At 47.4% G+C, this 25,225-nt stretch overlaps 1 protein-coding gene across 2 annotated transcripts in view; it reads right to left on the reverse strand.

Moving 5' to 3' along the window:
- The window catches only part of RGS3 (regulator of G protein signaling 3), a 136,387-nt gene extending 111,718 nt beyond the window's left edge, over window positions 1–24,669 (reverse strand). For both annotated transcript variants that reach the window (XM_042242856.1, XM_027964095.3), the window contains exons 1-5: window positions 24,549–24,669; window positions 6,874–6,924; window positions 3,461–3,519; window positions 2,325–2,419; window positions 1,284–1,352 (exon numbers count right to left, since the gene is read on the reverse strand). In XM_042242856.1, the coding sequence (XP_042098790.1) occupies window positions 1,284–1,352; window positions 2,325–2,419; window positions 3,461–3,519; window positions 6,874–6,924; window positions 24,549–24,627 (353 nt within the window). In that variant the 5' untranslated portion in view covers window positions 24,628–24,669. The remainder of the gene's footprint in view (window positions 1–1,283; window positions 1,353–2,324; window positions 2,420–3,460; window positions 3,520–6,873; window positions 6,925–24,548) is intronic.
- Window positions 24,670–25,225: the final 556 nt, after the last annotated feature.

The raw sequence follows: 25,225 nt of genomic DNA on the forward strand, positions 1-25,225 counted from the left end.
CTCTTTGAATCAGGTGGCCAAAGTATTGAAGCTTCAGCTTTAGCATCAGTCCTTCCAATTAATATTCAGGGCTGATTTCCTTTAGGACTGACTTAGGTTGCATCTTGTTCTCCAAGGGACTCTCAAGAATCTTCTTCTCTAGCACCACAGTTCAAAAGCGTCAATGCCGGTTGAGGAAGGCTCAACTTGAAAAGTTATACTGGCTATCAAATTTAGGGTACCAAAAAGCACTGAGCCCCCAAATATTCTCTGGGTCTAACCTGGTGAGTTGAGTCGATTTTCATTCACCTGGGCCCCTTGTCAGTCACCATTTTCAGTTCTACGACTGTTGGATGGATGTTACTGGCCACAGAGTCTCCCAGATTTCTTGCAATGCACCAGCTGAACGAGCCCCAGCTGCTCACAGTGGGCCACACAGTCAAGTGCTCTCACCCTCTTCCCTTCCCTCAGCAGCCAATTCTCACCCTCACCACCCAGCAGTCACGCTCTGCTCTGTACTGGCCGCCATGATTCATGACCACATCCACCTCCTGGGTCCTGGGCTGCCTGAAAGACTGACCTGTGTGGATCCTCCTACACACAGCTCTGCAGCTCCTGGCCTCCTCGTGACAACCTGAGCCCACTGAGCATGCTCCTGCCTCCCTGCCTGAGCTCGTGCTGTGCCCCTGCCTGCCATGCCCTTTCCAATCTACTACTTTCCTTGTCTCATTCTTGCGCTCCACCCCGAGTTGAAGATCCCACTTTTTGCATGAAGCCTTCCTTGGTCGCCTCAGCCCATAACGAACTCTCCTTCGTCCCATACTTACTATCCTAGTACTCACTGCATTTCTGTATTCATTCACTCAATAATCACCAGATATCTACGTGCTAGGCACTGGGTACAGTGGTGACTAAGAGAGAAATGGGCCTGTGTTTCATGGACCTTCTACTCCCGTGGGGCTGAGCCTGTGCGTGCTGTGACTATCGTTTGTCTCCACGCAGAGCCTGTTATCCCCTCCTGAAAGTAGGTGGCTTGGGAGCAGAAGCCACACGTAGGCTGGCTGGCATTTCAGTGGCCAAGACAGTGTCCTGTTGACCCCAAGGTCTCAGTAAATGCACCTTGCTAACATGATCCAGGTGGCATCACCTGGAGTGACAGGAACTCACGGGGGTGGCGGCCTCTCATTTAACCACTTACCATTCATTCATCCAAGCGCTACCTGAGCCCCCACTATATGCTAGCTGCCTAGCTGCCACCCACAAGCCCAGAGCAGGTCTCCCCTCAGCTCAGCAGTTCCCCTCACCTGGAGTCACCTGCCCTGTTCCACACAGTGACCAGGAGGCGCTTCTGTTCGTCTTCCTCTTGGACAGGACTGCAAAGCAAACCACACAGAGTGTTAGCAGAGCCAAGCTCTGGTCCAGACCCACACAGTCCCTCATAAAGGCAACTCTTGGAAATAACCTGAACATCCAATCATAAGGAGCCGGTTAAACAAACTAGAGCCCAAATAGAGTGGGATGTGCATATTTATATTCATGAAAGAGTTTACATTACATTGTTAAGGATGAAAAGGAGGTTACAACATGATATGATAGAATAATTCCATCTTTGTAAACACATGCCCACACAAATTCAAAGACCTGAAAAGAAATGCCACAAAACATTTCAGTGAGTAGCAGACCTAGAAGTACTTTCTCTCTTCTTTCTGTGTACCGACCTTTTCTATTTTTCTACCATAAGCAAAATTACCTGGTGTAGTAAGGAAAATAACAAAATATGATTAATCTTCACTAATAAGAAAATACAAAATGTCCATTGCCTTTCCATTGGCCCCAGAGTTCAGGGAGGAGGGAAAGAAATAATAATAATTACACCACCGGACACTGTGTAACACTGTCTCATTTACACCTCCGCTCTCTCTGAGCTCCGTACTATTATTAGCCCCATTTTACAAATAAGGAAGCCAAGGTTCAGAGAGGTTAGCAAGTTGGGGAGGGACGGGTGGGGAAGCAAAACAGCCCTCAGCTTGGAAAATTCCTCCTGCTAAAGGAGAAAGTTTGGTCCGAGGCACAGTGGGAAATTGCCTTCTTTTTTCAGGGGCTACCAGCCTCAGGCTGGGCGTTTTAGTTCTGAGAAGCAGCCACGTGATACCTTATCACTGTGGACCTCGCTGCCGGGCCAGGTGCCAGGGATGCGAGGATACAAGTGAATGAGAAAACAAAGACATCCTTTAGAAGTCACTGTTTTTCTGCTTAGATCTGGTTCTAGAGTTGGCAGACAGAGTTGTTTCACCTAAACACTCCTTGCCTCTCCTCTCGAGGACCCAGCCACACCAGACTCTTACAAGAAGAAGTGCTCATGGAAGATGGGATCTCTGCAGTCCGGAACAGTCTGTGTCTTCTGGCAGCATAGTCGATTATCCTCAGGGATCAAAGAAATCTTGAATTGGAGAAAAGTAAGGGTTAGATGATGTCAGAGCCACATAATCACCTAAGCCTGATGGCAGACTCTGTGTATCTCCAAGTTAGTCTTCTCCAGCACCCTTCAAACCAGCCTCTGTAGAGGGCAGAGTGGAATCCTCCAGATGCCGGGAAAGAAAGAGGAGCCCTGGGCCGGAGGCACTATAGTCGGATGCTAGGACAGGGCCTCTTGGGGTGGTTACCAAGGAGGCAGCCCCAGGCCCAGGCAGAGATGGGGTACAACCTGACCACCTCTGCTCTTCCTCCAAGCAGAGAGGTTTCCCCTCAAAGCACATAGCCTCTTGTCATCTTAGTCCCCAGCAGCTGCCGGGTGCCCCCTTCCCAGGAGGCTCCAGGTCAGCATCCACCAAGACCCCCCCTCCAGCCCCCCCACCGCATCCACACTCCGATCCTCATGTCATTCGCCACCTGCTTCGGGTTCCCACCCTGCTCCTGAATTGGCCTCTTACCAGCCTGGGGGCTGCGGGAAGAAGGCAGAGTGGTGTGCCTGACACTTGACCATCATGCTTTGGAAGGTGCCTGGCCTTTGGCTCCAGCTGGAAGTGGCCTCCACCCACCCCCACCCCTGCGGTGTCTCTGTTTTCACTGTAAGGTCTCTGTTCAGAAGGACCTTCCAGCCCTCAGAGATCCTCTCTCCACCCCACCACCCAAACTGCCATCCTGCCTCTGGTTTGGGGGAGGAGAAGGGTGAAGACATTGCTTTTCATGAGAAGGTTTTGGATCACCTCTGGATTTCCGCTATCCATAGGCTAAGGTGCGCACCTACGTAGTGAGGCACAAGCTCACCCATAAGGTTCCAGTCCTTGCAGGAAGCTGGTCTCTCTTAGCTCAGGGCCCCTCGCTAGGCCTAATAAATGCCTACTGACCAAATGATGGAACTGTAGCTGCCACGCTGAATGGCCCCAGTTGCACAGATATGCTGGGACCTTCGAACTCAGTGTGGTCCCTCACCAACCCCCACCCCATTCATGCCCACCCCGACATCCTGCTCATCATATACCTTCACGTAGGAATCACAGACGCCAGGTTCCTTGCTCATCAGGCCTTTGCCTTCTATGACTAAACAGAGAATAAAAATGGGGTAGGGGTGGGAAAAATCATTACCAGGCTCTTACTTTGCATAATGACCATTGGATATTAACCCCTCTCTGGTCCAGCCCACTCCCACCATCTCCAACACTCAGGCAGCACCTTTGCTGAGACGCTATAGGATTCAATTCCCTGACTTCCCAGAAGAGAATGTAAAGTTTATAGAGTCCAAGCCCTCATTTAATGGCAAACATGAGGCTATGAGGCAGCAAGAAAATTGCCCAGTCACAGAGCAATGGGAATGACAAAGCTGGGTTTAGATCCCCACCTCTAGACTCCCAGTCCAGTGCTATCCCACAAGACTGCCTCCTGGGATGGAGGCGCCAAGCTGGAAAACTTAGCCTGTCACTTACTAGCCATGTGAGTAAGCTGCTTCACCCAGCAGACTGAATTTGCCCTTTTTTTAATGGGTCAGTGATAACAATGGGCTGGTGATACTAAGATCCACTTCACATGCTTGTTGCTGTGCAGTCGCTAAGTTGTGTCCAACTCTTTGCAACCCCATGGACTGTAGCACGCCAGGCTTCCCTGTCCCTCACTATCTCCCGGGGTTTGCTCAAACTCATGTCCATTGATTCGATGATACTATCCAAACATCTCATTCTGTCACCCCCTTCTCCACACATAGTAGTGGCCAGATTAAATGAGATCATGTGCTCATGATCTGCTAAGGTGCTTAGGTAGAGTAAGAGTTACTAGAGTTACTGTAACTAGAGTTACTGGCAAAGTAACCGCTCAAAAAGATTTGCTAAAGAAAACAAGGAGAGACAAAGGCAAGGGATAGGTGTGGGGGGAGGTGCTGCAAGGCATTATAAAGGCAAGGGATAGGTGCCATGAATGCCAGTGTGGCTCGTTTGTCTGAGGCCTGTAGAAATCAGACGGTAGACCTGACAGAAGCTGAACCTCTTTTCTCTTTTCTTTTCTGTTTGGTTTTGATTGAGCCCTAGGCCTTGGCTCAGACGGAGCCCCTGTAGTCTGAGGCATGAGGCCTGGGGAGCCAAAGGAGAGAGGGGGACGGGCTGGAAGCGATGAAGGGCCTGAGACTGGGGCGAAGCAAAAGCAAACTGTGTGGGACAAATGGCCTGGGGGAGGCCAAGACACACTGGGCAAAGACTGCTCAGCTGGAGCAGGCTCTGGCAGGCAAAGCGCCCCCCTCCACCGGTCCTTGGGAACTGCACCGTGGTGCCCCCAAGGCCAGGACCAGAGGACCCCCGGCGCCTGCTGGTCCATCCTGCCTGGCATCCTAGTTTCTGTTCCTGCGTGTACCCTTCCTGTGGGTGTGGTTGCTACTGAAGCCCTGGGTTTCCCTGGCCCCCCGTGGAGGGGAAGCCGATCTGGTCTCACTCTCACTACACTCCCGTCTGCTGCAGAAGCCTGCTGTGCCCGGACACACCGGGCATACAGCATAACTGGGATGAGGACACAGAGCAGAAGCAACAGCCCTGCAGGTGGGTCGGGGGCGGCTCCTGGGAGGGAAAAGCGAGGCAAAATGAGCCTTCCTTCCTGAGTCTTAATGAGATTAAGACAGGCACATTTCTTACAACATCAGAGGAAGGGAGACTTACTTTTCAAAAGGCGTTCAAACAGAAGGCAGGCTCAGAAACAAGGAACCGCGGGCGCAAAGACAGAGGCACGAGCAAGCCCGATATATTCAAGGGGTGAGGGGGGCACAAAACTGGATGGAACGGGGGTGGAGGGTACCTGGAACAGCAAGAGCCAGGAAGGTGGGAGAAACAGGCAGGATCTGCTGGGCCAAAGAGAAGAGTAGGGCCATGACGGGAGCTCAGTAACTACTTGTGTGCTGGGTGGAAGGACGAACAAACGGATAACTGGTGGGTAAAGTATAGAACCCTCTGGGCGGCACATCAGACCATCACAACCTGGTCCCAGCTCACCCCCACACCCCTCCGTGCCACAGGCATGTTAGACAGTCTTTAGTGCATCGTGCCCTCTCTGACCCCCGGCCTTGGCGCCTGTGGCTCCCCCTTTGTGGAGTGCCTGGCCCGCCTGCTCCCCTCCTCCTGGCTCAGGCCCCTTCCTCCTTCAGGACGGAGTGCGGACATTACTCCCTCTGCCCAGGTCTGCCAGCCACCCTACCAGCACCACCCAGAGGTGGGCTCTTCTCCTCGGCGTCCACAGCCCCTGGCACAGGGACGTGCTCAATCACTATTCAGGGAATTTATGGTTTTCTGTATTACTTAACAAACACTCATATAGGGTTAACCACATGCTGGGTACTGTCCTAAGTGCTTTACTAAAATTGACTCCTTTAATCCTTGTCACAGCCCATAAGATAGGTACTATTATCATAAGATAGGTACTAATATCACCATCCAGCAGATGAGAAGCTGAGCTTGCTTAAGGTCACTGGAAAAGAATCACAGCCAAGACTCAGACACAAGCGGTCTGGTTCCAAAAGCAGTTTGATCCCTGGGTCGGGAAGATTCCCTGGAGCAGGTCATGGCAACCCACTCCAGCATTCTTGCCGGGAGAATCCCCATGGACAGAGGAGCCTGGCCGACTACAGTCTGTGGGGTCACAAAGAGTCAGACACAACTGAGCAACTAAGCACAGTCTGGTTCCAAAAGCTTCCCTGGTAGCTCAGCTGGTAAAAAAAATCTGCCTGCAATGCAGGGGATCCCTGTTCAATTTTTCAGTTGTGAAGATCCCCTGGAGAAGGGATGGGCTACCCGCTCCAGGATTCTGGGGCTTCCCTGGAGGCTCAGATGGTAAAGAATCCACCCACAACACGGGAGACCTGGGTTTGATCCCCGGGTTGGGAAGATCCTCTGGAGCAGGGCATGGCAATCCACTCCAGTATTCTTGCCTGGAGAATCCCCATGGACGGAGGAGCCTGGCAGGCTATAGTCCATAGTGTCGCAAAGAATTGGACATGACTAAACACGGTTCCAAAGACGGAGCTCTACCTGTGTTCCTACACTGTGACACTAGCTGTGATGCCACACTGCCATCAGTGAATGAAGGAACAGATGAGAAAGCTGCAGAGAGAGGAGGAAAGCAGGAGAGGGGGAGGCGAGGGAAGCGCTTCTGTGGCCCCACTCCAGTGGAGCCAAGGAGGATGCTGAGTTGCCAAAGACTGCTCCAGCCTGCCATGGACTCCACACCGGGCCGGGACCGGGGATGGTCTCTAGGAGCCCCAAGTGAATACCCATGTTTTTTCCTATGACCACTTGGCAGGACACTATACAAAGAGGGGAAAGAAGCCTTGGCCACCATAACACTTCCACTCATTCCTGCTCCACACGGAAGGTCAAGTGGCCCACCCCTTCCCCAGTGAGCCCCGATGCACACAGCCATACTCACCGTGGAGCAGCAGAACCTGGGCCTGGGCATCAATGGACAGCTTTAGCTGACCTGAGGAAACAGCAAGAGAAACAACTTCACCTCGTTTCCTTGCCAGGTGAAACACGGAGTGACATTGACAGGTATGCGCTTTTGTTCATGTGAAGCGATTCAAAGTTTCATATAGTCTCGGGGTTGAAAGGGAGCTCAGAAACCACCTAGTTAAGCCTCCTCACAACCTCAATATCTCCAGTGGTGGTTTTCCATCCTAATCTTACGCTCCCCTGGTGATGGGGAGCTCACTACCTTACCAGGTAGCCAAGCTCTCACTGTTAGTCAGAAAAGTTGTTGCATCTGCATGAGAGTAAGGCTCGATTTGAGAGTTAAGGACCCTGGGTGGGCCTCAGTCAGGAGTCCACACTAAGGGACGGGCCAAAGCTCTCCAGCTGTGCAGACAGCTAGGCTATGTTCTGGGAAGGCAGTAACAATACAGGTACATGGGATGAATGAGTTGGGGGAAAAGCAAACAGAAAGAGATCAGCTGTGGGCAGAGAGATCTTTCAAAGTCAGTCCCACTGCCCACAGTCCTTCCACAGGATCCTGACCTCCTTCAAGAAACACTGAGGAGACTTTCTCTGACCTTGGCACAGAGATTTGCTACTCAGAGTGAGGTCCAAGAACCAGCAGCGTGAGAAGCATGGAAGCGTGAGAAGCATCTCATGAAGCATGGGAGTTAAAAACTCAACATCTCAGGACTTCCCCGGTGGTCCAGCAGTTAAGACTGCTTCCAGTGCAGTGCACCCGGGTTTGATCCTTGGTTGGGGAAGTAGAGCCCACGTGCTGCAAATCAACTAAAGATTCTGCATGCCACAGCTGGGATCCTGTGTGCTGCAACTAAGACCCAGCAAAACCAGATTTTTAAAAATCCAGCATCTCAAGCCCTGGCCCAGGCCTACTGAATTCGAGTCTACAGTTTAACAAGATCCCCAGGGAGTTGCATGCACTTTAAAGGTTGAGAAGCCCTGGACCAGAGCATACTGAAGAGTCTCTTAACATGCTTCTTAGTTAGGAGAAGGCCTTCTTAAGCAAGACACAAGAATGTAGAGGTCACAGGGAAAAGAGATAAATTTGACTCCATGAGACTTTTTAAATGTCTGTTACAATTAAACGTATCATAAACAAACTTATGAGACAATGCAATAGAAAAACAAGCAAAGGACAGCTAACTGGAGATTCAGAGATGACAAAACGGCCAATAAACATACAGAAAGAAGCTCGAGCTCGTGGAGATCTGAGACATGCAAATTCACAATAAAATATCATCTTCCCTCAACCTGCCTGGCAAGAAATCTAAGAGATGATAATGTCAAATGTCAGTAAAGACAAAGGAAAACAGATACCCTCAGGCCCTGTTGGAGGAAGTATAAATGGAGGGTAATTTCTGACAATATCTATTAAATATAAATATCCTTATATTTCAACCTAGCAATTATACTTCCAGGCAACTATCATAGACAAAAACTCAAGTGGCTCTATAACATTGTAAAAAATTGAAAATACTCAAAAACCCCATCAATGAAAATCATTAAATGAACCAATTATAATTGTGCTGTGGGATAGTATGGGCCGATATAAAGAAGGGGAAAATGCTATGCATTCTGGAATAGGAACATTATTGAGACAAGATTATTATTATTATTTTTTTGGCCATGCCAAGAGGCATATGGGATTTTAATTCTCCAACCAGGGGGTCGAACCCATGCCCTCTGCATTGGAAGCATGAAGTCTTAACCACTTGACTGCCAGGAGGTCCTGAGACAAGTTTTTTAGTGGAAAAAAACAAATCATGGAACAATACGCATAATATATATCTCTCTGTGTTTGGTGTGGTGTCTGTGTCTGTGTGTGTGTGTGTGTGTGTGTGTGTGTGTGTGTGTGTGTGTGTTCTGAAAGGATGTCAAATTAAAACCAGTGATCACCTCTAGGGAATAGATTGGGAATTGGAGGGAGGGAAGTCAAGAGGAATCTCAATCTCCCATTACTGGAGTTGTTGTAACAATACAAATATATCCATGACCTATAGCACTTCTATAATTAAAAATAAATTAAGGAGGAAACACACGGAGAACAGACTTGTGGTTGCCAAGGAGGAGAGCAGGGAGGGGAGGGAAGGAATGGAAGTCTAGGGCTAGCAGAGGCAAACTGTTAAATATAGGGTAGATAAACAGCAAGGTTCTGTTGTGCAGCACGGGGAACTATATTCAACACCCTGTGATAAACCCTAGTGAAAAAGAATATATATACACAAAACTGAGTCACCTTGCTATACACGACAATTCAACACAACACTGTAACTCAACTACATATACTTCAGTAAAATTTTTTTAAAAAACTAAAGAGGAAAGAAGAGAAAGAGAGAAAAGGGGGAAGCAAGAAAGGGGAGGAGAGGGGAAACATGAAGATAATCGAAGGACAAGGGCTGGAATACAGATGAAGAATTGAGGGGCAGCGTGGCGTTTCTCCCGTGGCTTTGACAGTTTTTATTTTTAAAAACACAATATAAAAACAGAACATCAGGTCATCCTCATAGGCATCCAGCAGCTCTCCAGAGAGACAGAGAGAGGACCACGCTCTTTGTCCTCAATGACATGTGGAAAAAATCGTCTCTCAAGTCAAATAGATTCCTCCTAGAACCTCAAGAAGCCACTGAACTCCATCTACCCCGTGGACACAGGGCTTGCAGAGAACCAGTACATCAACCAGAAAGCCTGTATCTGCTCCATCCATGACAACCTTGTTTAGCAGTTATCTGCCTCTGCTTGATCACCTCCAGGGATGGGGAGCTCACTTCCTGAAATGAGAGCTCTTTCCTTTTTGAGATAATTCTGGCTGTTCAATACCCCATCTCTATAGAGTTAAATGTGGTCTCTTGGTACCTTTCATTGACTGGACCTCACTCTGCAGTCTCTAGGCTCTCTTCTTTAGACTAAAGTCTAAAGTCTCTCCGCCATTCCTCAGGGCACAATGAGACATCCCTCATCATCCCAACTCTTCATCTCTGGACATGCCCCATGAAAGTGGGCTGGTGGCTGGGGTTCACATTTTGTTGGTGGCTGCAGGAAGGGCAGGCAGAGCACAGAAAGGAGGGAAACTCTGCATCTATAGCTCTGCAGCAGTCCACCAACCACTATGATCTTGCTTCTCAGACTCTGGACTGTTTAAGCTACAGTCCCAAGCAATTTAGACTCCAGCCAACCCCGATCCAGCTCTTCACCCATCCGAAATCTCTGCTGCTTTCCTGCCCAGGACACTGATCTCAGAAGCCCAGGAGGCCTATTCCAGTTCCAGCCCCAACGACCCTTGTCTCTCAGAGCCACAGTGTCCTCGGCTGTGGGGTGGAATAATAATAGGGGTTATCACACTCTCTGAGCTGTGTGGGAATCAGATAATGCTGGAGGGTGAGGAGGTCCTTGATGAAAGGCGCCAGGAGAATCCACAGTATTATTAGCTCAAGGTCAGAGCAATTACCACTTTGGGGCTCCCTAGAGCTGAGAAACCTCCTACAAAAACTGCCCGATCCAGTATGGGGTGGGAGAGGGAGGTTGGCAACAGACAAATGTGGCCAGAAGCCATGGATGGGATCTCATCAACCCAAAGGCATCTGTGTTTAACACATTTTCTTTTTCTGAAACTCTACCAATGCAAACTCTGCACAGCCTTTGACTGTGTGGATGACAACAAACTGTGGAAAATTCTGAAAGAGATGGGAATACCAGACCACCTGACCTGCCTCCTGAGAAACCTGTATGCAGGTCAGGAAGCAACAGTTAGAACTGAACATGGAACAACAGACTGGTTCCAAATAGGAAAAGGAGTACATCAAGGCTGTATATTGTCACCCTGCTTATTTAACTTATATCCAGAGTACATCATGAGAAATGCCGGGCTGGGTGAAACACAAGCTGGAATCAAGATTTCTGGGAGAAATATCAATAACCTCAGATATGCAGATGACACCACCCTTATGGCAGAAAGCGAAGAGGAACTAAAGAGCCTCTTGATGAAAGTGAAAGAGGAGAGTGAAAAAGTTGGCTTAAAGCTCAACATCCAGAAAACTAAGATCATGGCATCTGGTCCCATTACCTCATGGGAAATAGATGGGGAAACAATGGAAACAGTGACAGACTTTATGTTCTGAGGCTCCAAAATCACTGCAGATGGTGACTTCAGCCATGAAATTAAAAGACGCTTGCTCCTTGGAAGAAAAGTTTTGACCAACCTAGACAGAGTATTAGAAAGCAGAGACATTACTTTGCCAACAAAGGTCCGTGTAGTCAAGTCTATGGTTTTTCCAGTGGTCATGTATGGATATGAGAGTTGGACTATAAAGAAAGCTGAGTGCAGAAGAATTGATGTTTTTGAACTGTGGTGTTGGAGAAGACTCTTGAGAGTCCCTTGGACTGCAAGGAGATCCAACCAGTCCATCCTAAAGGAAGTCAGTCCTGAATATTCATGGGAAGGACTGATGCTGAAGCTGAAACTCCATTACTTTGGCCACCTGATGCAAAGAACTGACTCATTTGAAAAGACCCTGATGCTGGGAAATATTGAAGGTGGGAGGAGAAGGGAATGACAGAGGATGAGATGGTTGGATGGCATCACTGACTCCATGGACATGAGTTTGAGTAAGCTCCGGGAGTTGGTGATGGACAGGGAAGCCTGCAGGGCTGCAGGTGTTCTGTAGTCCATGGGGTGGCAAAGAGTCAGACACAACTGAGCGACTGAACTGAACTGAACTGAACCAGTGCAAAGCCAACCTGAGTCCAAACACATCAGGCTTCCCATGGCCACTAGAACCACTGTGCTGCCCAACACCTGTCACCTTCCAATAGCCCTCTCCTAGAAATCGGAACCGAGAAATCTCCCAACACAAGGGGTCACTAATTCCATTTGATAAACTTATGCTGGCCCTCTGCACAAAGGCCTGAGGAAGGAAGGGCAGATCTGAACAGCGCCTGCCCTCAGGGAACTCAGAGCCCAGGGGCTAAGGACAGGGGCCTGAGCAAGCGCAAGAGTGGAGCCAGAGCAGAGGACAGGCCTGGGGTGTAGACCCACTCAGAAACCAGGTGAGTCTGCACAGCTCCACACAGCTCCCCTTCCAGGGCCTGCAAACAGGGCTCCTCAGGGAAGGCCAGGTTGCCTACAGCCTGTTACAACAGAGAAACCAAACCCAGCAGCCCAGGCTCCAGGCCCCCAGGGGCAGTACAACCCTACTTCAGCCCATCCTCAGGCTCACAGATGAAGGAGGGTACGATGAAGTGTGGGAGCATTCCCTCAGCCATGCCCGTCCTCTCTGTCCTCCCCCTTAGCACAATCCATCGAATGTCTGTTGCTGTGGTTCAGTTGCTAAGTCATGTCCAACTCTTTGAGACACCATGAACTGCAGCACACCAGGCACACCCTCCCCAGAGTTTGCTCAAACTCATGCCCACTGAGTCGGTGATGCCATCCAACCATCTCATCCTCTGTCGCCCCCTTCTCCTCCTGCCCTCAATCTTTCCCAGCATCAGGGTCTCTTCCAATGAGTCAGTTCTTGGCATCAGGTGGCCAAAGTATTGGAGCTTCAGCTTCAGCATCAGTCCTTCCAAAGCATATTCAGGGTTGATTTCCTTTAGGAGTAACTGGTTTGATCTCCTTGAAGTCCAAGGGACTCTCAAGAGTCTTCTCCAGCACCACAGTTTGAAAGCACCAAGTCTTCAGTACTCAGCCTTCTTTATGGTCCAACTTGAACATCTGAGGCTCCTGAAATCACCTTGTCCAACCTTCTCATTAGGTAGCCAGAACAGTCTCACCCAGAGATGGAAGGTGAGTTGCCCTGAGCCAAGGGGACCAAGGTAGGTCAAGCCAGAGCTAGAGCCCAGAACTATGCCCAAACTCCAGCTCCTTTCCTGTGCACAGAACTGGTTTTACAAAACACTCTTCTGTGTACTTTGCCTTTGCCAATGAAACCCTGGGGTCCAGGAGCAGAGAGAGCCATCAGACACATGACAAGGCTTTTCCTTTGCTTAGAAGCCAAAAGGAAGCCCAAAAGAGGGCAGGCTCCAAGAACGTCTCCATGTCTAGAGAAATGAAACACCGGGAGGAGAGGAAGTCAGGCTGAATCCCTGGGGCCTTCAGCGGGTTTAGGTAACAGCTCATCAAGGCCCTCACAAGCCCCCAAATCTCTGGTCTTGACAATATCCCCACTTTCTCCCCTGGCGCAGGGTGTGGGCTGTGAGTGCGCAGGAAGTTCAGGCTAGAGGACCTGAAGTCATCCTCATCGGGTGTTCAGGAGCACTGGAAAAGGCCTGGCCTCAGTTCCCGTGGGTCTACAGGTGGGCACCAACTCTGTCTACAAAGGGCGGTGGTGCCAGGTACCCAGAGAGCCTGCAGGAGCATAGCAGGGAGCAGGAATCCAGAGGTGAATGGAGGCCAGACAGGCCCCGCACAGCAGGAAAAATACTAGATGAGAGTGAGCTTCCAAAAGCGCAGGCAGGGATGGCAACAAACCCAAATTCTGTTTGGTCCAGGACCTGGGGGTTTCAGGCTCATTGGACACTGTGGGGATAAAGGTATGGAAGCTGGCAAAAGAAATTTCATCCAGCAGATCTTACTAAGTAGAGGACCGTGGGAAGATGAGCTCTGACTCTGAGGACACCATCAGGGAGAGACCTGCCCAGATAAGGAAGGAAGAAGATGGAGGTGGCAGACCACTGCTGGATGCAAGGTTCAGCAAGACTGTGTCCTAGAAGGAATTCATGCCATGCGGGGGTATGTAGAGAATACAGATCTGAGGGACTTGTCTGGCTAGCGTGGAGCAGCAGTCACCTCCAAACTCTATTCACCTCTAAATCAATTCCCCATTTAAGAACTGCCATGCGTTGAAAGCCACAGGAAGGAGGACGATAACAGGACAAACACACAAAGAGGCTGGGACTGCATGGAGCCGATTGGTAACACTCAGAGGGGGTTATGTCATCAATTTCACTCCCTGCCCTCCAAGGGAGATATGGTAGCTGCAGTGGCGCTGAGGAATTGGAGCCACCCAGCTCTTAGGAGGTGGCCCTGTAGAATTTCAAGCGTCTTGTTTTAAGGAGGGAGAATCTTGAGTTCCATTTGGAAAAAGCGGCCCTGGTATTTAATGGTACCACGACTGAGTGACTGAGCATGCATGCGTCCACGCTGGCAAAACAACAGTGAGCAGGGGGCTGCTGGGGCGGAATAAAAATTCTGATGGATCAATCCAACCCCATTCATCGGACTCTCTGCTTCCTGTGAAATTTGACATTAATGTGGCTTCCCAAGCTGATTTTCCTTCCAGCAGCAGATTGCGCTGCCAGCACAAGTCAGCTAGCGTCTTGACTGCAACCTCTGTGAGAGACTCTCAGAGAAAACCACCTGGCTAAGCCATCCCCAAACTCCTGACACACAGAAACAGTGAGATTAAAAATGTTTGGTTTTTTAAGCCAACACTTAGTGGGACCATTTGTTATGACACAGTAGATAACTAATACATACTCATGTTGCCTCCACAGTTGGATGACATAAATTTGATCTCAATTCTCAAGCCATTTTTCAATTTTAAAAATTGTTAAGAAAATACACTTCTAAGATAAATCACTATAGTATGACAGAGGATAAAGAAGACTTTCAGTTTTTGAGGTCCTTGATTTTCTTAATAAAGAATTTTGATAGATTTAAACCATACTCACTATCACCAAACTGCACAATCTGGAAATATCCCATATTAATCCAAGGACTCTTGAGAGTCCCTTGGACAGCAAGGAGATCAAACCAGTCAATCCTAAAGGAAATCAACCCTGAATATTCACTGGAAGGGCTGATGCAGAAGCTGAAGCTGAAGCTCCAATCCTTTGGCCACCTGATGTGAAGAGTTTACTCAATGGAAAGACCCTGATGCTGGGAAAGATTGAGGGCAGGAGGAGAATTGGGTGGCAGAGGATGAGATGGTTAGATAGCATCACTGACTCAATGAACATAAATTTGAGCAAACTGTGGGAGGTGGTAAAGGACAGGGAAGACTGCCATGCTGCAGTTCACGGGATTGCAAAGAGTCGGACATGACTTGGGACTGAACAGCAACAACAGCAACGAAACCACAGCTAAACACAGTTCCGCACAGGACTGCAGCTCAACGCAATCTCAGTCCCTAACACTGAATTAAGGTTATTCCAGATTGCTAGTGACCTCAAGCACCTGACAGAAGCAAATAAAGATCATTTTAAAGGAAGAGATCATTCCAGGTCTGTATTACGAAGGAAAAAATAACATTTCTGTGCCTGCCATTTGTAATAGACACTGCACCTAAAATGTAAAGAAACAGAAAGATTTAAAGAAACATGATGGAAAGAGATATGCAATTATTAACCAAAAGAAGACCAGCTATCTATGTCAACGTCAGGAAAAGCAGACTTTATCTCCACTAGAAATAAAGCGAAGACTTAAAAGAAGATCATAATAATGAGAGTTTAAACTCATCAGAAAGATAATAATTCTAAATCTGTATGCTCTTACTATTGCTTCAAAATACATAAAGGAAAAAATGACAGAACTAAAATGAGAAATTGATAAATTTACAGTCATAACAGGAATTTTAACCCACTTCTCTTAGTAACTGATGGGGAAAAAAATCAGCAAAGACAGAATATGTGAACAACAAAAGCAGCGAACTTGACCTAAACCTGACATATACAAAGAACCCTACACCCATCTACTACAGATCTTTTCAAGCACAAAAGGAACATTTATAAAAATTGACATTATACTGGGCCATCAAAGGACTAACAGGATGCAAAATACATTGGACAAAAAACTACTAAAATCCCCAATACATAGAAATTAAGAAATATACTTCCAAATAACCAATGAATTCAACAAGAAATTACTTGAAAATTAGAAAATATTTTGAACCGAATGATGAAAAAAAAAAAAAAACTACACATCAAATATAAGGCTTCTGGATTCTGGCAATTTTAACCCCAGGGAAAGTTACACAGTGTTTGCTTCATGAGAAACCACTGAACTGCACATCATTCGGAGGGACACTTTTCTGTCTGTGTGCTATATTTCATAATAAAGAGTTTCATTTTGTTTTGTTTTAAAAAAAAAAAAAAAGAACATAGAGGGCTTCCCTGGTGGTCTAGAGGTTAAGGTTCCATGCTTCCACTGCAGGGGCAAGGGTTTGATCCCTGGTCAAGGAACTAAGATCCCACAGGCCATGTGTGGCATGGCAAAAAAAAAGAAAGAAAAAGAACATAAAAAGCAGAATGGGAAAAGAGAACAAAGGGCTATTGACAGGCCAGAAACTCTGAGAGTTTCTGAATGCTCTCAAGCAAATGGTCTCCAATCGACAGGAAAGCCTATAAAGGCTGAGGACCCTGACCAGCAAATGACAAGCTCCTGAGACATGGTCAGTGGGTTTCCCAGCCAAGCCCAGGGACTACTGCGGGCCCAGGGCAGCAAGGTGAGCCAGGGGCAGCTGGCAGGGCCATGTTGCGGGCCTCCAGTTCAGGGCCTGACTTCTCACTGCCCAACACAACATCCTCCTGGCATCTGTTCCCAAGCTTCATTCTCACTACGGAAAATGGACTTTTTATCTCTGTAGTTTGTAATGTGAGGCAGAGAAAGGAGAGCAACAAGTCCCGGCTAACGTGGTACTAGCACAACAAACACAGAAAAACAAAGAAGATGCCCAGTAGATTCATGACATTCCTTAGTCTACTCTGCCTTCAGAACCACATCTTTCTGACTTTGTCCTTCTAGCGAACCAAAGATTCCGGTCACTTCCTCTAGAGCCGACTCACAAAGCCGCTACCCACAACTTCTATCCTGCAGGTTCATTTGGGGATAACAGTTCTAAAGAGAGGTGGGCTGTGTCTTGTGCCACCCAATGTTCACAGTTCCCTGCAGCCCTCAAAACACGGCCAGACTGCCTATCAGCTCCTGGCTCAGACACCCTGGAGGAAAGGCAACCTGTTCTCTTCCATGACCACTCACCACATTCAGCTCCTGGACCGAATCCCAGGTAGGTTAATTATCTGTTGCCTCAGGCAAGCTAATAAGTTGGTATCCTTTCAAGAAGATACTCTTTAAATATTTATCAAACCTTTTTATGAACTTGGGTTTATATTTTCTATATAAAATATTGTGCCTAAAATTCACATAGAAACTCAGGAAATCTAAGATAATTTCAAATAATCTTGAAAAAGAAGAAAAAAGTTGAAAGATTCACACTTCCCAATTTCAAAACTTACTACAAAGCAACAGTAGTCAAGATAGTGTGATACTGGCATAAGAATTTTGTTGTTCAGTCACTAAATCATGTTGGACTGTGCAACCCCATGGACTACAGGACACCAGGCACCTCCGTCCTTCACTGTCTCCCAGAGTTTGCTCAAATTCATGTGCATTGAGTCAGTGATGCTATCTAACCATCTCATCCTCTGTTGCTCCTTTCTCCTTTTGCCTTCAATCTTTCCCAGCATCCTTCCAATGAATAGACAGACAGATCAATGGAAAAGAATTAAAAGTCTGAAAAGAAACTCATGCATGTACGGTTAATTAATTTTCAACATAGGTGCCAAGACCATCCAATGACAATATAATGGCATTTTCAACAAATGATCCCAAGACAACTGGAAACCATATACACATGAATTAAGTTGGATCCTTTCCTCACACCATATACAAAAATTAACTCAAAATCTTCTCTAAAAAATACTTTTTAAACTCAAACTCAAAGACCAAAATCTAACAGTCAAAACTATAAGACTCTTAGAAGAAACAGAGTTAAATCTCTGTGATCTTGGATATGACAGTAGATGCTGAGATTTGACACCAAAAGTACAAGCAACAAAATGTAAAATGGATTAACTGGACTTCATCAAAATGAAAAACATTTGTGCTTCAAAGAAAACTATCAAGAAAGTGAGTCAAAAAACCCACAGATTGAAAAAAATTTGTAAATAATATATGATAAGGGACTAGTATTCAGCCTATACAAAGAATTCTTGGTGGTAGTGTTTAATCACTCAAGTCATGTCTGACTCTTTGTGACCCCACAGACTGTAATCTGCCAGGCTTCTCTGTCCATGAGATTTTCTAGGCAAGAATACTGGAGTGAGTTGCCATTTCCTTCTCCAGGGGATCTTTGTGACCCAGGGATTGAACCCACATCTCCTGCTTGGCAGGCAGACTCTTTACCACTGAGCCCTTGCAACTTAATAAAAAACAAATAGTCCTGGAATCAGGGCTTCCCTCATAGCTCAGTTGGTAAAGAATTTGCCTACAATGCAGGAGACCCCAGTTGGATTCCTGGGTCCAAAAGATCCACCAGAGAAGATATAGGCTACCCATTCCAGTATTCATTGGCTTTCCCTGTGGCTCAGCAGGTAAAGAATTTGCCTGCAATGAGGGAGACCTGAGTTCGATCCCTGTGTTGGGAAGATCCCATGGAGAGGGGAAAGGCTACCCACTCCAGTACTCTAGCCTGGAGAATTCCAAGGACTGTATAGTTCATAGGGTCACAAAGAGCCCGACACAACTGAGTGACTTTCACTTTCAGTCCTGAAATTGGCTATTTAAGTTAATTTTAAATTAAATGGGCAAATAATCTGAATAAACTTTCACAAATATATAATTAGCCCATAAGCATATGACAGATGCTCAATAGCGCTGGTCATCAGAGAAATGCAAGTCAAGACCATAATGAGATACCACTTCACATCTACTAGGATGGCTAGAATCAAAAAGTCAGACAATAGCAAGTGTTGGTGAGATTGTGGAGAAATCAAAAACCTCAGCCTTGCTGATGGAAATGTAAAATGGTGCAACCACTCTGGAAGAGAGTTTGATAGCTTCTCAAACAGTTAAACACAGGGTTGCCATTTGACCTAGCAATTCTTGTTGTTGTTGCTCAGTCAACCAGTCATGTCCAACTCTTTGCCACGCCATGGACTGCAGCACACCGTGCCTCCCTGTCCCTCACCATCTCCCAGAGTTTGCCCAAGTTCATGTTCATTGTATTGGTGATGCCGTCCAGCCATCTCATCCTCTGACACCGTCTTCTCCTGCCCTCGATCTTTCCCAGCACCAAGGACTTTTCCAATGAGTCATCTGTTCACATTAGGTAACCAAAATACTAGCTTCAGCATCAGTCCTTCCAGTGAATATTCAGAGTTGATCTCCCTTAAAAATGACTTGTTTTATTTCCTTGCTGTCCAAGGGACTCTCAGGAGTCTTCTCCAGCACCCCAGTTAGAAGGCATCAATTCTTTGGCATTCTGCCTTCTTTATGGTCCAGCTCTCACAACCATACGTGACCACTGGGAAGAGCACAGCCTTGACTATACAGACCTTTGTCGGCAGAGTAATGTCTCTGATTCTCAACACACTATCTAGGTTTGCCATCGCTTTCCTGCCAAGAAGCAATCGTCTTCTGATTTCATGGCTGCAGTCATCATCCACAATGATTTTCGAGCCCAAGAAGAGGAAATCTGTCATTGCTTCCACCTTTTCCCTTTCTATTTGCCATGAAGTAATGGAGCCGGATGCCATGATCTTAGATTTTTTTTTAATATTTAGCCTTAAGGCAGCTCTTTCACTCTCCTCCTTCACCCTCATCAAGAGGTTCTTTAGTTCCTCTTCGCTTTCTGCCATTAGAGTGGTATCATCCACGTATCTGAGGTTGTTGATGTTCCTCCCGCCTATCTTGATTCCAGCTTGTAACTCATCCAGCCCAGCATTTCTCATGATGAGCTCGGCGTATCGGTTAAATAAACAGTGATGGCAGACATCCCGGTCATACTCCTTTCTCAATCTTGAACCAGTCAGTTGTTTCTTACAGGGTTCCAGACAACTGTCGCTTCTTGACCACATACAGTTTTCTCAGGTAAGATGCTCTGATATTCCCATCTCCCTAAGAGCCTTCCACAGCTTGTCATGATCTACACGGTCAAAGGCTTTAGTGTAGTTGATGAAACAGAGATACATATTTTTCTGAAATTCCCTTGCTTTTTCCATAATCCAGCGAATGTTGGCAATTTGATCTCTAGTTCCTCTTCCTTTTCTAAAACCAGCTTGGACATCTACAGTTCTTGGTTTGCATACAGCTGAAGCCTAGCATGCAAGATTTTAAGCATGACCTTAGCATGGGAGATGAGTGCGACTGTCTGCTGGTTAGAACATTCTTTGGTACCACCCTTATTGGGAATTGGATTGACCTTTTCTAGTGCTGTGGCCACTGGTGGGTCTTCTTCCAGATTTGCTGACATAATGAATGCAAAACCTTTATTTATGTCCTTTAGGGACATAAATAGTTCTGCTGGAATTTCATCGCAACCACTATATTTATGGGAAGTTCTCCTGGAGAAGGAAATGGCAACCCACTCAAGTATTCTTGCCTAGAGAAACCCATGGACAGAAAAACCTGGCAAGGTACAGTTCATGGGATTGCAAGAGTCGCACATGATTTAGCACTATCTTTACTAGCTTTATTAACAGCAGGGCTTCTTAAGGTCTACTTGACTTCACAGTCTAGAATGTCTGGCTCTGGGTGACTAACCACACCATTGTAGTAATCTGGTTCATTAAGATCTTTTTTTATACGGTTCTTCCATGTATTCTTTCCATCTCTTCTTGATCTCTTCAGCACCTACTAGGTGCCTTTTTTATTCTTTATCCTTTATTGTGCCAATTTTGGGGCAGAAAGATCCCTCGATGTTTCCAATTTTCGTGAAGAGATCTCTAATCTTCCCCCTTTTGGTGTTTTCTTCTATTATTAAACATTATTCACTAAAGAAGCCCTTCTTGTCCCTTCTAGCAATTCTATTCCAAGGTATACATGCAAGAGAATTGAAAATATTTGTCCACACAAAAACTTGTGTATGAATGTTTGTAGCAGAGCAGTATTCATCACAGACGAAAGACAGAAGCAATCTAAATGTCCATTAGTGGGTGCATAAACAAACGTGGTATATCCATACAATGGAATATTACTCAGCCACAAAAAAATCAAGGAAGTATTGATACATGCTACAACATGGATGAACCTTGAAAACATTATGCTAAGTGAAAGGAGCCAGTCACAAAAGACCACGTTATATGATTCCATTTATATGAAATATCCAAAATAAGCAAATCTATAGAGACAGAAAGTAAATTAGTGATGGCTTAGAGTTGAGGGACGGAGAGGATTGGGAATTGGGGGGTAGTAAACTAGGGCCTCCTTGGTGGCTCAGACAGTAAAGAATCCACCTACAATGCGGGAGACCTGGGTTCCATCCCTGGGTTGGGAAGATCCCCTGGAGAAGGGAAAGGCTACCCACTCCGGTATTCTGGCCTGGAGAATGCCATGGACAGAGGAGCCTGGCAGACTACAGTCCATGGGATCACAAAGAGTTGGTCACAACCGAGTGACTTTCACTTTCAAACTAACAGGTATAGTGTTTCCTTCTGAAGTGATAAAAATGGTCTGGAACTGACTGTGGCGATGGTTACACAACTCTGTGAATATGCTGAAAACCACTTAATTGTATACTTTAAATGAATGAATGGTAGATATGTGAATTATATCTCAATAAAGCTATTTTTTAAAGCCAGCAAATATACTAATAAAATTAAAATATATAATCCTGAAGGAAAAAAAAATTATGAGCACCAGTAATGGCTTCTTCAAATTATACCATTTCTCGTAAACAAAAATTCCTCTGGAGATGTTAGGTTCAAACTCTAGTTTACTTACTCCTCTCCCCTGAAGCCAGGCCATCTCCTACAAAGCAACTTAAAAGTATGGCCAATTAACATTACTTGAAGGTGCCCTTAGAGGGAGACAAAGGTTTGTACTCATGCACACAAACACACACATACAAATACATAAACCACAACATATTCCATACAGTATTCTCCCTGAAAGGAATTCTGGAAATTTACCTCCCTTAACAGTTTGTGCTCAGGAAAACTACCAGCTAGGCAGTAGCTTCGTCTGGGTCCACCCTGGCAAAACCCACAGCTAAAGGCCAGGAGCTACCTGCCATGCTGGGGGAAAGCCAGGAAATTGAGGAAAGCTTAGCAAAGACCTTCAGTTTAAGGGAGTCCACGGTGGCTGTTAAAACGGACTCTGAATCTACAGCTTCCAAACCTGGCTGACCATCAAAATACTACTTCTGTGACTTCTTGACTGTACCCCAAACCTGTTAAACCAGGATCTTCAGGAGAAGATTCTAGGAATCTGTAGGGGGTTTTGCTTTTGTTTTTTACTATTTATTTATTTATTTATTTGGCTGCACCAGGTATTGGTTGCAGCGTTTAGGATCTTTGTTGCTGCCTGTGAGATATTTTTGGTTGTTTTTTTACTTGCAGTATGTGAGATCTAGTTCCCTGACCAGCGATCGAACCTGGGGCTGGCACGATAGGAGTGGGAAATCTTAGCCACTGGACCACCAGGGAAGTCCCTGGGAATCTGTATATTTAACAGGCTCTCCAGATGCTTCTAATTATTGGCCACATTTGATAACTGCTGATAAGACTCCTCGTTCACAAGCAAAGGTCATTTGGTGTACAAAGAAAACCAGCAGCCTGGAAGAGGGCTGATTTTGTCAAGGAAACAGAGTTAATGCAGGAAACCAGAGGAAACTTTTCCAGTGTCTGTCCTCAGAGAGAGTTGAGAGGAGGCTATATACACAGAGCAAGAGGTTCCCCACCCCACCAGGTTCCTGCCCGCCTGCTGCTCACTCAGGGCACAGTCACTGGTTCACGCTGCAACCTTCCCTGATACCCACCCAACCCAGCCTGGAGGCCGTGGCTGGGCAGGGCGTTCACTCCCTGCTGGGCTGGACTCTCCCCAGTTTCCCAGATCTGGCAAGGAGATTACTTCAATAGAGGAATACAGGCTGATACAAGGAAATAGTCCCACCACACTAGTAAGGAAATGAAACGAGTTACAAAGCTGTACATACAATAGGATCTCAATTTTGTTAAAGTCAGGCAGGTGCACACACACAGAAATAAATCTGGAAGGATATAAACCATGTTAACAATGGCTTTCTCTGGGGATTTTCACTTTCTTCTTCTCACTGTGTTTAACAATGAATACATCTTACCATGATAATAAGGAGGAAAAACAATGAAACACATTTTTTACTTTTTAATCAGGACACAGCTAAGGTACCAAGGCCTCTGCCACCACAGCTCTCTGCCACTCTTTCCTGACCATCCCAGCCCCACCAACTCAGATCATCCCAGAAGCCTCCCTTGCCTGGTACAGCCCCACATCCCCATGGGGTTCACGAGAACGGCCTCTAACAGTTGGGAGGTTTAAATGAGATGACACAGGGAAAGCACTTGGCATGTGGCATGGCGAAAGATAAACATGCAATAAATGGCGGCAAGTTAATTCCTCTTACTGTTACCCTGTACCAACTGGACGCATGAATTCCAAGATGCCAGATGGCAGGTCATTCCTAGGGGCCAAGCCACTGCTTTTCCGTCACTCCTGCCTCTAGAGAAGAGGCAGGTTGTAAACACCCAAGTGTACTGATAGAGGTAGGCCTCTCAACAGGAGAGCCAGAACCCCAGGGAGGGTGTAACTCCTTCGGTGCCCTGTCTTTGAAATGTGGGCAAAGTCCACTTACGTTGCGCTAACTACTTCATCCTTCATAAAGAAAATTGTATAAAAGTTGTCTTGTACACGTACATGTATGGCTGAATCCCCTCACTGTTCACCTGAAACTCCCACAACATTGTTAATCAGCTATATCCCAATACAAAATGCTTTTGGTGTTAAAAAAAAATCTGTTTTGAAGTTTGTTTGTTTGTTTTTTAATGTTCTAGACATGGCATCTCAGAAGGCTTAAGCTTAGGCACCAACTGGCTCACTGGGAGACCTTCGTCTCTACATCTCAAGTCTTCAGAGAGGAGATATAACTCCCTCCCCACAGAGTTGCAGAACCAGTGAGGAGACAAGGGCTGCGAAGGGTTGCATCTTAGATCAGGGCTAATTATCTTCACTCTGGGGACTCTGGGGGCTGGCTTTGCCCAGACCGTTGGGAAGGCTGCTGCCCCGCTGTTACTGGGAGAACTCGGCTGTGCTATCTAGGGGTTTGGGAGCAGGTGCCTACTGCCCACTTCTTTCTACCTCCAGTCCCCAGGGCAGCCCTGTGAACCTTCGGAGAGCCAGGTAACTCCTGGAAGAGAGAATCCTTCCACCCCTGCTGAGGGTCAGGTGTCCACGGGAGCCACCACACTGCTGCGTCCAAGGTGAGCCCGCAGGAAGCCAAGGCCCCCTGGGCTGACCTGCACCTACCTGTCTTGTCCCTGAGCCAAAGGAAAGAGGACCCAGATCTCAAGATGTAGTAACAAGACCTTGATTTAACGCCGAGCAGCTCGCTAATGGGAAACTCAGCGGCGGCAGACCGGATCTCTCAAGTATTAACTGGGCACGATTATTCCAGCCAAGACAGCCAGCAGCAACTACCCTGGACACCAATGGCCAAGCAGCAGGTGGTGTCCAGAGGCTTGCTCGGCCTGAGCCCCTCCTGGATGACCACGGGAGGCAGGTGCTCCCGGCCTCACCTACCCCCTAGGGAGCTGCCCTCTCTGGGCATGCGGGCAGAGCGAAGCCACCTCGGGCGGCGCACTTACCAAAGGTGGTGAGATAGAAGGACAAGCCCGGCTGGGCGCGCCGGCTCCCGAGGGAGACACGGTGCAGGGAGCGCTCCATGGTGGCGGCTCCGCTCCGCCGGGCCAGGGCGAGGGCGCCTGTAACTCGAGGCGTCTGTGTTGCTCCCAGTAACCCAGGCAGCAGGTTCACCCGCCCCCACGCCAGTGTCGCCGCCGCCAGGCGGGAGGCCAGCTGCAGCACACTTTTGAACCGGCGGCGCGCCGGGTTCTGATTGGCCCGCGCGGGTTTGAATGGAGAGATTTCCACCTGACCGAGCCGCCGCGGGCAGAGGGGAAGGAGGCGACCGCGGGCCCTCTGCAACAGCAGCACGGCGGCCGGGACAGGCCAGGGACCGCGGTCCTCCAGGTGGAGCCGTGGACGGACGACCCTACCGGGGATTGGGGCTCTCCGCCCCGGGCTGGGCTGCAAGTACCAGCCCTATGCCGGCCCGCGACTCCTGACTTGCCCACGCCTGGCACCCTCAGACCAGCAATTAGCCAGGTTCAACATGCTTTGAAGTTCAGACCAGTAATCACCCTCCCTAAGCAAGGTCAGAGGAGTACACTCCTGGCCCAATGCAGTGGGAACTGAAAAAATTTTCTGCACACTTGGACCCCTGACCACCAACCCCCACCCCTCGCAACCACCACCAGCCAGG

This window comes from Ovis aries, chromosome 2, assembly GCF_016772045.2.
Source record: "Ovis aries strain OAR_USU_Benz2616 breed Rambouillet chromosome 2, ARS-UI_Ramb_v3.0, whole genome shotgun sequence".
NCBI classification, from domain to species: domain Eukaryota; kingdom Metazoa; phylum Chordata; class Mammalia; order Artiodactyla; family Bovidae; genus Ovis; species Ovis aries.